The 13,012-nt window shown below is 35.1% G+C and overlaps 3 protein-coding genes across 7 annotated transcripts; 2 read left to right on the top strand and 1 right to left on the bottom strand.

Moving 5' to 3' along the window:
* The first annotated feature begins 109 nt into the window (after positions 1-109).
* On the top strand, positions 110-4,019 carry LOC105970194 (protein yippee-like). 4 transcript variants are annotated; one of them, XM_088826094.1, is made up of 7 exons: positions 110-227; positions 415-574; positions 2,914-2,957; positions 3,154-3,174; positions 3,244-3,352; positions 3,448-3,503; positions 3,591-4,019. In XM_088826094.1, exons 2-7 carry the CDS (start codon positions 479-481, stop codon positions 3,676-3,678), a joined length of 414 nt encoding a protein of 137 aa, XP_088682220.1. In that variant the 5' UTR covers positions 110-227; positions 415-478; the 3' UTR covers positions 3,679-4,019. The 4 variants fall into 4 exon arrangements, with proteins under 4 accessions (XP_088682220.1, XP_088682222.1, XP_088682221.1 ...); XM_088826095.1 differs by having other exon boundaries at positions 119-229; positions 421-574; XM_088826096.1 differs by lacking the exon at positions 3,154-3,174.
* A 2,950-nt stretch (positions 4,020-6,969) lies between these two features.
* LOC105970093 (uncharacterized) lies at positions 6,970-9,847 on the top strand. Of its 2 annotated transcripts, none has more exons than XM_012994883.2 (6): positions 6,970-7,303; positions 7,776-7,935; positions 8,089-8,179; positions 8,350-8,464; positions 8,547-9,347; positions 9,444-9,847. In XM_012994883.2, the coding sequence occupies exons 1-6, from the start codon at positions 7,298-7,300 to the stop codon at positions 9,600-9,602; spliced, it is 1,332 nt and encodes a 443-aa protein (XP_012850337.2). In that variant the 5' UTR covers positions 6,970-7,297; the 3' UTR covers positions 9,603-9,847. The 2 variants fall into 2 exon arrangements, with proteins under 2 accessions (XP_012850337.2, XP_012850335.2); XM_012994881.2 differs by lacking the exon at positions 6,970-7,303 and adding an exon at positions 7,441-7,645.
* On the bottom strand, positions 8,575-12,395 carry LOC105970094 (Carbohydrate-binding-like fold). The gene is made up of 5 exons (XM_088826268.1): positions 11,957-12,395; positions 11,472-11,678; positions 10,841-11,368; positions 10,441-10,715; positions 8,575-10,153 (listed from the first exon to the last, which is right to left on the bottom strand). Exons 1-5 carry the CDS (start codon positions 12,176-12,178, stop codon positions 10,129-10,131), a joined length of 1,257 nt encoding a protein of 418 aa, XP_088682394.1. The 5' UTR covers positions 12,179-12,395; the 3' UTR covers positions 8,575-10,128.
* Between the last annotated feature and the right edge of the window lie 617 nt (positions 12,396-13,012).

The following is a 13,012-nucleotide window of genomic DNA, read 5'->3' as shown; positions in this document are numbered from 1 at the left end:
GATATGAATTGAAATCTATTATATTAATTTATTATTTGAATATAATGTGGTGGGATACTCAATACTGGAAAGCAAAAAGGTCCCTCTTTAATGCAGGGAAGAAAAATAATTATTTTCTCTCTCCTGGCACACTCGTATAAATACGGAAAACACACACGTCCCAATAGGTGTGCGACGGTTTTGCTTTCTTCCTGCTTTCAGTTTCCCCTAACCTCTCTGCCGCTAAGGTACGATCATCTTCTTCTTCGTCTTCTCCGATGCTTTTTATTTCCTTGTAAATGTATATCACCTTCTATTTCTCTTCTGCATTCTGTATTATTTTTCAATTTTTTACATATTTTTTTCTGGTTCAAAATTCTAATGTTGCCTTTGTTTTCTCCTTTTTTTTGGGGATTTACATACGCTGCGGTTTAGGTGAAAGAAGAATTGAGGTTTTTGGATTTCATCGTGATCAGTGAGAGAGGATTGGATTAACACAATGGGAAGGCTATTTCTGATTCATTTAGAAGGGTACAAGTATTCTTGCAAGCACTGCAAAACGCATCTCGCTCTCTTCGACGACATTATTTCTAAGGTTTCTTATGTTTTCAGTCTCGTTCAGTTTATTGTTTATACTGATTTTTTCATGTGAATGTATGTGCTGATGTTGATAATTTGATACTGTAGGGTTCTGATAATTGTAATTTGTTTGATGATCTAGTTTTCGGTGAAAATTAGTGAACTAGAAACACTGCCTTGTTCGTTCAGTTCCAGAAACGGTGTTTGCTCACTATTTCTTGATCTTCATTGAATTATTATGCTATTTGTTTCGTGGCCATGTGATTTTGGAGTGCTACGGCACCTCCCTTCTTGAACCTTTTTTTGCAGAAAATTATCGGTACTTGTGTTTGTGACATATAGTAGGATTATACCAAGTCTCAAACTCATTGATCAGTTACTCATCCTATAGGGTGTGGGTGTTGGTTGAGCGAGAACATTGTTCTTCAATTTGTTGTGAAGATAGCAGAGCGCTTTTGATTTGTTAACATTTGTCAAGTATTTTCTAAGTTGATATTTCTTGCCTGAAAATGAAACATCCTGCTTGTGATTTTTTCTTTTGTTGGTTTTTCAGACAAGCCTCCCGTTTGAACGGCTGTTTCATGATTTTTGAATATTATATTCTTCCCTTTGGTTATAAAGGTGTCTTCATTGATACAAAGAGTAGAGGAGAATAGGTTTTCCTTGATACCGAGAATTTAAACATTCAATTTATGAGCAAACAGTTGTCAAAATTTGCTTGTTTGGTTGTCTTAATTACAATTTTGTCGCCATAAGTAAAAAAAAAAATGGGAAGTGAAAATGACAAACGACATTTATTGTTCAAGTTTGACATTAATTGTACTCGTGCATGCAACTGGAAAGAATTTGTCGTTTGCACTTTCCGGTATTTTGTACTTATATAGGGGAAATCTCAGTCTTCTAGTAGTAAATTGGACAAAGTTTGTGATAATATTTTGAGTAATTGTAAATTACAAAACAACATACTCCATAAGCTTTCCGCTTTTAGCGGCATACACAGTGAGCTACTTGATCTTAATGGCACTTAAATTGAAAGTAAATGAACAGATATATGGGTTCAAAGCCTTATCTATTACTGTCTGAATTTTTTTATATATTAGGTGACTTCTTTGCTGTTGAGTCCAAAACACATAGTCTTGTCATTTAGTACTGTCTCTCCCGAGGTAGACCATTATGTGTAGGTGTCAACTTTGTGTAATGAGATTCTATAAGGCATTAGGACATTAGGGGACTCTTATGTATCACTACGTGTCTTGGGCATATCAGCGATGAATTTAATATCCGTGAATATGGAATTTGTTAACTCTTAGTTTAAAAGGATTATACCAAATCTGTCAGTGTGGATAACTGACAAATAGTGTCTTGTTTCTTTGTTATAACCCCAATAATTTAGCTTGCTTTCAAAGGATTAAAGAGAAGATATGGCAACATTCGTGCTTGATCTTTGAAACTGGTGTAGCACATTTGATTTTGATCTATTAAGCTATTTAGATTGCTGTTTGCATTTGTTCTTCGTCCTGGAGTTCCTGAATGGGAAATTCCTGTAATTGGTATATCCTGGAATCTGCTTGCTGATTTAATTGGGGATCAAAAATCTGGTAGCTAGGCTTTGAACCATGAATTATATAGTTGTATTTTCATGTGTGTGGATGGTTTTTGGTTGTAAATAGTTGTATTTCTATGATACCGTTCACTGCAATATAGTAAAGTTTGACAGGACTAGGAAACAATGTATTGAGCCTAATCGAATGAGAAGAACAGTTTGGGCCTTCATTAAACCATGATTTGGGTATAAGCATCATGGGAGAAGGAAACCACATAGGTATTTACATCCCCCAGTTATTCTGGCCTGTTCATTTGCAGCATCAACTATTTCAGTCCAGCCCCCTTTATTGCGACCTTATAACATCTCTAAAACCAATAGTATGAGAATACATCTTCCTGTGCCTTTCCCTTTTCTTTAGCCCCAAAAATTACAAAACTTGAGAAGAATTGAAAAAATAGAGCAATATATCTTGTTTCATATTTCTTGCAGATGAGGTAGTAAAGAGTCACGAGTGAAGCATAAGTGCCTGCATAATTTGTCATGTCTAGATTCTAAATTTTATGAATGGTATAGAAACTTCTGTATCAAGAAAAACTTCAGTTCTTAGTGATGTTCAAATTCGTCTTTGTTAATTTGTATATCTGGAACGTAAAGTGCCTATGATGAGTTTGATATAATTTCCATTTTTGGCCATCAAAACTTTGTGATTTTCCTATATATTTTCCTTAGATATTTTTAATGTTTCCACCTGGTACAAGCATATATTTATTGCATGAATCCTGACCATTTTTTTTTTCACCTGTTCTCAGTCTTTCCACTGCAGGAATGGCAAGGCCTATCTCTTTGATAATGCGTAAGTGCTCTTGATAATTTTGTTCACTTTCAGCTGACTTAAGTTTGGAGTTCATCTCTAAAGACCTTATGATCGGATTTAAAATTAAAACCATATAATTTATCCAGATCCGTATCCCATAAACATCAATATATTGGGTTTTTTTACATTTTTTTGACTAGATTTTCCTGAAATAGTTTCCTTATTTTGAGAGCAGAAAAACTCGATGGATATTTTGGTAGGCTTTTCATACTTGCAGAGCTATTACTTCTTGATATATACTTGACAAGATGGTACTTGATGATAGTGTGAATGTTACTGTTGGGGAGAAAGAAGAGCGGATGATGATGACTGGAATGCACATTGTCGTTGACATATTCTGCGTTGGCTGTGGCTCTATTGTCGGATGGAGATATGTCAGATTTCTCACTGCTTTCTTATTACTTGTTTCCAATCATGTTTCTGTTATCAATGCTCGATATTAATTTTTTATTTTATTTATTTATGCCAGGAAGCTGCTCATGAGAAGAGCCAAAAATATAAAGTAGGAAAATATATCCTTGAGAGGTATACAAAAATGCATTTTTACGCCTGTTTTCTTATATTCTGTATTATTAGCATATATCATACACGAAGCTTGTCTTTCTTGAATAGGTTTAAAGTGTTGGGTCCTGATGGAAGCAGCTATTCTCCTACTCTAGATAATCCCCAGATGTCTGGAAGTGATGCCGATGACATGTGAATAAATTCGGGAGTTTCTGATGATTAATCAAACTGGTTCGAACTGTACATTCTTGAACTGCAGTGTCTTGATTCCTTTTTGCCTGCTAATTTCAAATTAGTAGATATGAACATAGTTAACTAGTGACCGGTTCTGCTCCAGATGAATTTTTGAGTGCCCAACATTTGTGGCGTCGAATTAAACGAGCTCTAGAAAATTGGCTCTTTGGTACTGCTATGCTTGATACAACCTCGGGTGAAACTCTCGAAATTTTGGGTTTTTTCTTGAGGTTATGTTTGGAATTTGGATGACAATTACCATTTAAATGAAGTCTTTGTTTAGGAGCCTAATCATTTAACAAACCCCTTTTGACTGCTCTTTCACTTGATTCACAAATCACTGTTTAGCCAACTTTCACCTTCTTCTTTTCCCCTTGTTTTCTTCGGTGGTCTTTATTTTAAAATTTTCTAGTGGATTCAAAAGTTACTGTCAAATATTCAAGGCAGTGCGAGTTCTTAAACTCAGATTTGAATTTTCAAAAATTTAGATGTTAGAAATTATGTCATCACGAGATGTAGTTGCAATTTAAAGTCTACACACATGATTTTGTGCTTTTTAGTATATCTGAAAAGGCAGGATGCATGTAATTGTTATGATAATATCGCATGATTTCCAGGTGGTGGGGTGTTTCAGTTTCTTTCTTTTAATTTAAATAATCTCTATTTAATGTTTTTCTTTTTTAAATAATAGTTCTAGTGTACATCTATGTGTCTTATTAGCTTGGCATTTGAAAATAAGTATGCTTATTTCTAGTTTAACATTTTGAAGCAACCCATAATTTGCTATCCAAGTTGAAAGAGAGAAAAAAAAAACACCAAATTTATTTAAATGGTTGTATTAAAAAGAGGTCAAAGGCAATCTCAACTAAGAAAGTTGACTAGAAAAGTGGCAACGTTTTAAATTTCTTGGAAATATAAAAGGGCCCACAATTAATTTAAATCACACGATTAACGAGGCCCACAATATGGGCCCAAATGACAAGTCCATTCAGCTGTGGCCCTCAGGTGAAGTATTCTTTGTAGCCCATATTTAACTTTTAAACCCAATCCTTAATTATTTATTTATTTACTTTTTCTAATCGCTCCTCTTTTTGCCATCTTAGGCACGTGCCTAAATTTAGAATATGTTTTTCCTTTGCTTTTATTTCCTTTTTTCTTTTTCCCTTCTAATTAATCCCTTTTAAGGATTGAAATGCCCCACCATGGCGGTGGTAGTTGCAAAATCTTCAAAATAAAAATTGGTGATTGTACGTAAAATATAAAATATTAGTTATTTTAAAAAAGTCGAGGTGTGTTGCAAATATTAGATTTTTTTTTAAATAATTTTACGTGCTTGCAAAATAAATTTTCGTGATTTTGATAATTATCTGAAATGTACTTAAAAATGAATGTAAAAATAATATAATTCAATGTAGCTTTTTCTTTGGTTTCGTGAGAATGAGGTAAAGTAGTGTTCTTCAAATGCTGAACATCTTTAACATTTGCTTGTGATTTATAAAGCAATGTTATAAGTAGCTCTTAGCAATCACATCATTTACATATTAATAGTAAAACTCAACAATTAATAGTATTTACCAGTGTTCTAAAAATCGGCCGAGGCGGCCGATTAATCGGTCGCCGAGGTGGAGGCGGTCCAAAACCTTTACGATTTTAGTGTAAAGGTTTGAAAAATTGGTTTTTTGCCTGTGAGGCGGTTTGAGGCGGTCCGAGGCGGTCTGAGGCGGTCCGAGGCGGTCAAATCGGCAAAAAAAAGGTCAAAAATCGGTTTTTTTTTTTTTTTTTTTTTTAATATAAATCAAAATAAAAATTGAGATTTTAATAAAAAAAAAGGAGTTTATGCTTTATTTTGTTTATGTTAATTATTATTTTTAAAGAACTAATGATGTATGCCAAGAATGTATGTAAATTCAAAAAAAATTGCCTTTTTATTTATATTTTATAAGGATATTTATGTATTATAATCTTATTATTATTAAACTTTTATTATGTTATTAGAATATATATACATGATGGAGATATAACTATGTTTAAATATTTTTTATCTATGTTTTGAGTGTTTATAAATAATATCTAAAAATATATTATATTAAATTTTAAAAACCGATTTATTTCCGATTTATCACCGATTAATCACCGCCGCACCGATTAATCGTGAGTCGGTGCCTGACCGACTCGGACCCGATTACCGCTTTTTACAACCTTGGTATTTACTATTTAGTATTTACAGTAACACTCTACACCCCAACCCATCCTCCACCACCCACCCCACCCCCCATACACACATAATCAATTTTATTTATTTATTTATTTTTTTTTTTTTTTATGTGTATATAATGTGTCGGTTTTATTTTAAACTTTAAGTTTTAATATATATTTGTGATAATATATAGGGTAAATTACAAACACCCCCCGAGGTATGGTCAAATTACAAAAAATCCCCTCTTGTTTGGATAATTACATCTACCCCCCTCAACTATGATGTTTTCTTAGACCTCCACCTTTATGGTGCCAAATTCAACATAGTCATCTAGATTCCGTGAAATGTGCTCTAGTTTGTACTATTTTTGTGTAAAAAATACAGTTTTCGATGCACCACAAACTGATATATACAAGCTAAAAATCACATATTATGATCATCTTGCTTCATAATGTAGAGTTTGAATGGGATAAAACGGGTACAAAAGTGATAATATTCCATATAATCTCGAAGATTCCACTAAATTTGATGAGTTGAGGGGTGGTTGTAATTATCCAAACAAGAGGGGTGTTTTTGTAATTTGACCATACCTCAGGGGGTGTTTGTAATTTACCCTATATAGTAAGTGAGAAGGACTTGTTTGTAGCTGCACACTTAAATGGTAAGAATTAATTAAAAAGAGCAGCAGAACAATAAATGCATTGACATGTAGAGTATATCTTTAATTTCACCGTCACCCTCCTAACAACAGTTGGATTCAATTTATGTATACAGAATCGCTGGCAGTAAATGGTGGAGTAGTAATTCAGTCCCATTTAATTACAGATTATTTAGGCCTCACATATATTAAAATCTAATTCATGAGCCAAGTGCTTTTTTTATTCAGAGAGAAATTCAATTTTAATGTAAATTCGTACAATAATATTCTTAAACCTTAAAAGCCATTAAACAAATGACCACACATTAATCAAATGACAATGATTTCAAACACTGTATTAACTGATAAAGTAAAAAAAGTCCCCCATTAAAGATTTTAAAAAATGGAATCTTAATCTTATAGTAATTAATAATTTTCTCGTTTCCCTAGGGGGCCACTTTTATTAATATTCAAACAAACATTAAACAGATCATACATACTAATTTCAAATCCTTAATCGAGCTGTGTGTGTGTGTTTGATTTCAAAAACAAAGAAGAGACATATATTAAACAGAGTGTGTCCCTTTGTCAAAGGAATCAAACAAAAGACCACCCCTGATTCATGAACTTCCCATTCCCAATCTTTTGTCACTGCCATTGAGCTCCTATTATTATAACCATCTCTCTCTCTCTCTCTCTCTCTCTCTCTCTCTGCAGTTCGTACCTGTTAGTTCTGCTTCAATAGCAATGGCAGTAAGTACTTTTCTTTTTTAAATAGGGATCGTATTTTTTTACTTTCTTTTGTTCGGTGGTGTTTGTTTGTCAGTGGGATTTTTCTTGAGGTGGCAACCGTTGATAAAAATGGAATCTTTAGTTCGTTTGTACGCTGATTTTTTTTTTTTTTTTTTTTTTTTTGTGGGTTTTGATCCATTAGTTTCTGCCTTTTCCTTTTGGGTCTATGTGTTTCTTGAAATAATTAACAGAAACTCTTGATTTTGTTCCTGGAGATGTTCTTTTTTCCTTCCTGGTGATGTTTCTTATTCTGCAATGTGTTTGTTTTTAAATCACAAATGGAACCAGATTCTTCTTTTACATGTAATAACTTTGCTTTCTGGTTGTTTCTATGTGTTGCGAATTTCTTTACTATGGATTCATCCAAAGAGAATTAGATTCCAAAAGTGGTTGACATTTATAATAATGCAAATAATTTATGTGGGAAATGCAGATGTCAGTACAGTTGAGGCCACAGAACAGAGATCTTGGGATGGTTATGAGAGAAGTTGATGAAGATCTTGCTATTTTCTTGGGGATGCGTACTAATGCCGATAATCAAATGATTGACCATTTTCTTGTTGATGCTTCTCTTGATTTTCATGTCTCTAAAGGTATCTATTTTTCTCTGCATTGTTTAATCTTAAATAAAATAAAATAAAATATTTTTCATTTCCCCTGTTTTTTTCCCCATGATATTAAAGCATGATCCAGATTCGTCAAAATATCGTCGTTCAATTGTATTTAAGAATGGGACTAATTTGCAGGTTCGGAGAATGAACCTCAAGCAGAGACTCTTCCCTCTATGGCTGATGAGAATCTCCTCAATTTGGACATTGAAACCAGTGATTATAGTTGGTAAATTAGTTTTCTGCTTTTATGATTGATTCAAATTGTTTGAAAACAGAATTCAGACAGCACTTTTCCTTATCCACTCCAGACAAATTGATCACAAAGATACAGGTTTAAATCTAATATCATGTTCTATTTTACTCTTATTTTAATACTAGTGTTTTTTTTTTTGTCAGGCTTCTCCCTCAACCCAATTCCTCTCCACTTCCTTCAGTACAAACCGACGAACAAGATTCTGCATCGAGCCAGATTAAAATTTCAGAAAGTGCTGCCATTTCCTCTAAATCTGAGGCAAGTGTACCATTTTATCCTATTAAACGTTTCTTCTCAAATAGAATAATATTTCACATGATTAATTCTCTTTCGGCTGCAGCTGGAAAACACATGTGATGAAGAATCTGCTTCCTTGAACGACACTTCTTCCACCTCAGCAATCAAAAAGCCATCATCATCCAAGGATAGAAAACCAACCTTGCCTGCAAAATCGAAGCCCGCCCCTCGTACTTCAACACCTACTTCAAGACCTACATTATCTTCTTCCACAACAAAACCTATATCACGTTCCTCTACTCCTTCTTCCAGACCCTCTATACCAATCGTTTCAAAGTCCGGGCCGAGATCCTCTACACCTACGGCCCACAAACCTACCTGTGCTCCTGCACTAGACCGATCTTCTTCCGGGAAAAAAATGGGCCCCACAATAACGAAAAGTTCCGTGCAGTCTCGTGGAACTTCTCCAACGGTGAAGAGTAGGCCATCAAAGCCCTCGGAGAATATTCTCTCTTCATCTCAAAATCCAAAAGTCGCATCCATGCCTAAAAGGCCCGTTTCTGCTTCTAGAAGCACTCGCTCCTCTTCTTCTTCAAATGAGAAACCGAAACCGAGGCAGAAATCGTGTTCGCCTCCCAAAGTGAGAGCTTCTGTAGTAAGGAGTGGCTATAAAACGGGGAGCAAGATTCTATCAAGAAGCAGTAATGGTGTAGATGACGACGTAAATCCTGTATTAATGGGCACAAAAATGGTGGATCGAGTAGTCAATATGAGAAAACTTGCTCCACCTAAACAAGAAGAATACGCTATTTCTAGTGATAATACGAGGAAATCTTCTCACGAGAATTCGGGTTTCGGGAGATCTCTCTCGAAGAAGTCGCTAGACATGGCTATTAGGCATATGGTATTGCATCTTTGACTCACTTTTTTCACTTACAACAAGTTGAATGCTTATTTATTACACGGATAGAAGAATGAAGTCTGTGATTCTTTTGTACAGGATATTAGAAGAAGCATTCCTGAGAAATTACGGCCAATAGCAACTCGTTCTGGTTGTGCTAAGAGCAGTACTACTACTACTACTACTACTACTACTACAGGTGATCTTTCAGAATCTCCACTTTCGTCGAACTGTGACAGTTCAAAGTCCAGCATGTGAATTAATGGATGACTGAATCTCAAATATCGAACGTTGAATTTGAGTATTGCATTTGGACATGTTATTTTAGTGATGATCCTTTGCAGTATTATTAGTGTTGCTACATTAGTAGTGTGTGTGTGTGTGTGTGTGTGTGTGTTTATTGTTAAATTGTGTGTAAAAACAATTCAAGGGCTCCCTCTTTATTTGTTACAACTAGTACACATACTACTATTAGTCTATAATATTATCGAATTTGCAGATTACCATTAGTGTTGATTTGTATGCCTATTAGATTAATAATTCGTATTAGTGTATGATTAATCTACTAATCAAAGCAACTAATTAAGTTAATCGTATGTTCTGCTTTCTTTACTATTATATTAATCACATGCAGACGAATCCACAATATTGTTAAATAAAAAAGGGTTAGAACATCCAAAAAAAAATTAAAAAAAGGGAGACACAAGGAATCACAAACCAACGTTTTACGGACGGTGTTGTGTGCGTCTTGAAATTGATAAATCGTTGGTATTCTGATTCTTCCCTAATCGAAACTATGGATGCTGTGCCTGCACCATTTATCACGTACTCTAATAAACACGCAATCATATTTTCTCACGACACTATTATATTCTTCTCCATTGAAAGAGTTAAAACTTTTTTTGTTAGAATAATAATCAAAATCAACGACGAACACGATTTCTTTCATATAATAGGAACTTTTATCATACGTCCAAAAACCAATCAAATGATTTAAAAGCAGCACCCACTAACCAACTACTCTCAAACAAGTTATTGGAGATGCATTTCATACAATACTAGGATGAAAATGAGGCTAAAAGACACACTCACTCACAATGTCATCGAAAAACCGAAGTTGGCTAGAAATTTCTGAAGAGTTTGTCGACCCCATTGCATAGCACTTTCCAATACGTTATCTTCTTCCATATGCTCTCCCCCACAGAATTGCCTCTTCTCGTCATCCTTTATCATCAATTCACTTGTTTCATCTTCTTCTACTTTTTCTTCTTCGTCTTCCTTTTCTTCTTCGTCGTCTTCTTTTTGTGTAATAATAGTTGTTGTCAACTCAGAAGGGCATGCTGCAATGTCTGACAAATAAGAATTCTTCGTCTGCATATTCATTTTTTCAGTTTTCTCAATTATTCTGGTGCTAGAGATCTTCTATAAATAACACGAAAGAACTCAGCAGTTAGAAACTACACCATTTCTGATACCATCAAAGTAATTAATTTTACCTCAATTTCGTCAAATTCAACAGTCGTGCTCTCGACACTGTTATTCTCCACCACCTGCTTTAGCTTTGTTTCTTCCATTTCTTCCTCAGCCATCTGAATTAAACCTGGAACTAGAACATGAACACCTTCATCTTTCGAGCTTAACAAATTACTTCCATTTCCATACACAACTTCTTCCTTTGTCTGGTCAGTTATACCCATTACACCACCACTCATAAAGCTCAAATCTTGTTCCCTCGATTCCTCGGTAATATTTTCTGCAACCATAGGTTCAAATGTCATCTCTCCATCGTTATTCAATTCCTCATCAAGAATCAAAAACTCCGAATAAATCAAGGACTCGTCATTCAGATCATCTTCTTCAAATATGTGCTGGAGTTCAGGGTTATCCCAATCTTCAAACACAATTACAGTCTTATCAGTATCCCATGTTTCAAGAATCCTATCGGGGCCCGTCTGCCATGATATAATTCCGGTATCTCCCATCAGAATGAACTTATACTTAATCGTTTTGCCCCTTGGTATATCCTGTTAGTCATCAAGAAACAGAAACTATCAGAATCTTGAATTTTTTCGACCAAATAAAGAATCACTTTTTTTAACACCCTACAATCTTTGATAATCATATTACCATTTCTGCAGTCCACAGATGCCCATCAGACCAATTTAAAGGCACTCCCTCAGACGGATCCCATGATCCAATAATCGGGTCATCCCCTACTAATTGAAATTGCTGTCCGAATTCGCATTCCTTGTGTAATTTGAATCTGACATGGATGGTTTTAGGATGATCTGCACCAGAGTTAATTGTCTCGATTTCTTCGCTTTCGAAATTTGTCTGCATAAATAGTAACAAGACGGACAATCAGAACAAAATCGATCATTGCCATTTTTGGGTTAACCAGAAAAAAACACAGTGATAATATCTGTAAAAGTAGTTGTTTGTATAAGTTGAACATGTAATACTGTTTCCACGTTAGAAACATGAACCCCCAAATTACAACTCAAATCGCATATTTCCATGTTTTCACTGGACAACAAACGGGCTTCATCAGATCAACCAGATAAAACGGAATTAAATTTGTTCGTCAACAAAATTTCCAAAATTAACATCACCTGAAGAGAAGAAGCAGCAGCAGCAGTAACTGGATGAATACACCTCCGCCGGAAAGAGACAGCTAACGAGCAACAATCTCCGGCACCACCCTTTTGATGTTCAACAAAAGCATGTTCTTGTCTGGTACGAGGAATTTGTGTTGACCACCACACTGTATCTCTGTGTTTATTATTGCTGCACATAAACAACTTCAAATCATATGAACACGCTAAGGTTTTCATCCCTCTTCCTTGTGAAGAATTGATATTACGAGGTATGCCCAAATATTATTATGGTTACGATCATTCAGGAATGACAATTGTGTGTGTGTGTGTGTGTGTGTGTGTGTGTGTCTGTGTTTAGTGTGTGTGAGTGATCCGGATTTTGTTACAACTAAACTAAATTGTGTGTGTTAACACACACTTGTAAGGAGGACTCAAAATTGAGACTTGTGGCTACGCTTGATTGGCCCAAAATAGGGAATTTTTAGGGAATTGCTTTTTGCGGTTTGAAAATTGCTATTCGCGGTTTATAACAAAACCCCCCAGAAAAACACTTTATTTCACTAAAGCCCCAAAACTTTCCAAAAAAATCCAAAAACCCCTCCAAAACGCGTAAAAGCCCAACTTGGGCGCCCATTCATGCAGTGCACGCCCAAGTTGGGCGTGCAAGCTGCATTTGGGCGCCCGAGTTGGGCGTCCAGTGCAAAAAAAAAAAAATTTTTTTTTTTTTTTTTTTAAATGTTCGAACGCCCAAGATGGGCGCCCAAGGCGTGTACGAACGCCCAGAATGGGTGTTCGTACACGCCTTGGGCGCCCATCTTGGGCGTTCGAACATTTTTTTGCGAAAAAAAAAAGCCCTACAAATCGATTTGTAGGGCTTTTTAACATGAAATTGGTTCCGTAATCGACCTACCCAATGCTTATTACACATAAAAGGGTCGAAATTACATCAAAAAATCGAAGCCCAACCCTTCTTCAAGCTTGATTTCGAATTTTCGAATTTTTTTTTTTTTTTTTTGCTATTTACAGTTTTGGGGGGTTTTTTGATATTTTTAAAAGTTTTGGGGGGTTTTG

This window comes from Erythranthe guttata, chromosome 12 (assembly GCF_056151865.1).
Source record: "Erythranthe guttata isolate IM_541 chromosome 12, IM_541, whole genome shotgun sequence".
NCBI classification, from domain to species: Eukaryota; Viridiplantae; Streptophyta; class Magnoliopsida; order Lamiales; family Phrymaceae; genus Erythranthe; species Erythranthe guttata.
This window is presented reverse-complemented; position numbering and strand designations above follow the sequence as displayed.

Coding starts and splice junctions, on each gene's coding strand:
- LOC105970093 (XM_012994881.2), top strand. CDS start 7,598: ATGTGTTTGTTTTTAAATCACAAATGGAACCAGATTCTTCTTTTACAT. Junction 8,465..8,546: donor CCATTTCCTCTAAATCTGAG/GCAAGTGTACCA, acceptor TTTCGGCTGCAG/CTGGAAAACACATGTGATGA. Junction 9,348..9,443: donor ACATGGCTATTAGGCATATG/GTATTGCATCTT, acceptor TCTTTTGTACAG/GATATTAGAAGAAGCATTCC.
- LOC105970094 (XM_088826268.1), bottom strand. CDS start 12,178: ATGAAAACCTTAGCGTGTTCATATGATTTGAAGTTGTTTATGTGCAGC. Junction 11,679..11,956: donor CTGCTGCTTCTTCTCTTCAG/GTGATGTTAATT, acceptor CTATTTATGCAG/ACAAATTTCGAAAGCGAAGA. Junction 10,716..10,840: donor TTGAATTTGACGAAATTGAG/GTAAAATTAATT, acceptor ATGAATATGCAG/ACGAAGAATTCTTATTTGTC.
- LOC105970194 (XM_088826094.1), top strand. CDS start 479: ATGGGAAGGCTATTTCTGATTCATTTAGAAGGGTACAAGTATTCTTGC. Junction 2,958..3,153: donor GCCTATCTCTTTGATAATGC/GTAAGTGCTCTT, acceptor TTTTGAGAGCAG/AAAAACTCGATGGATATTTT. Junction 3,353..3,447: donor CTATTGTCGGATGGAGATAT/GTCAGATTTCTC, acceptor TATTTATGCCAG/GAAGCTGCTCATGAGAAGAG.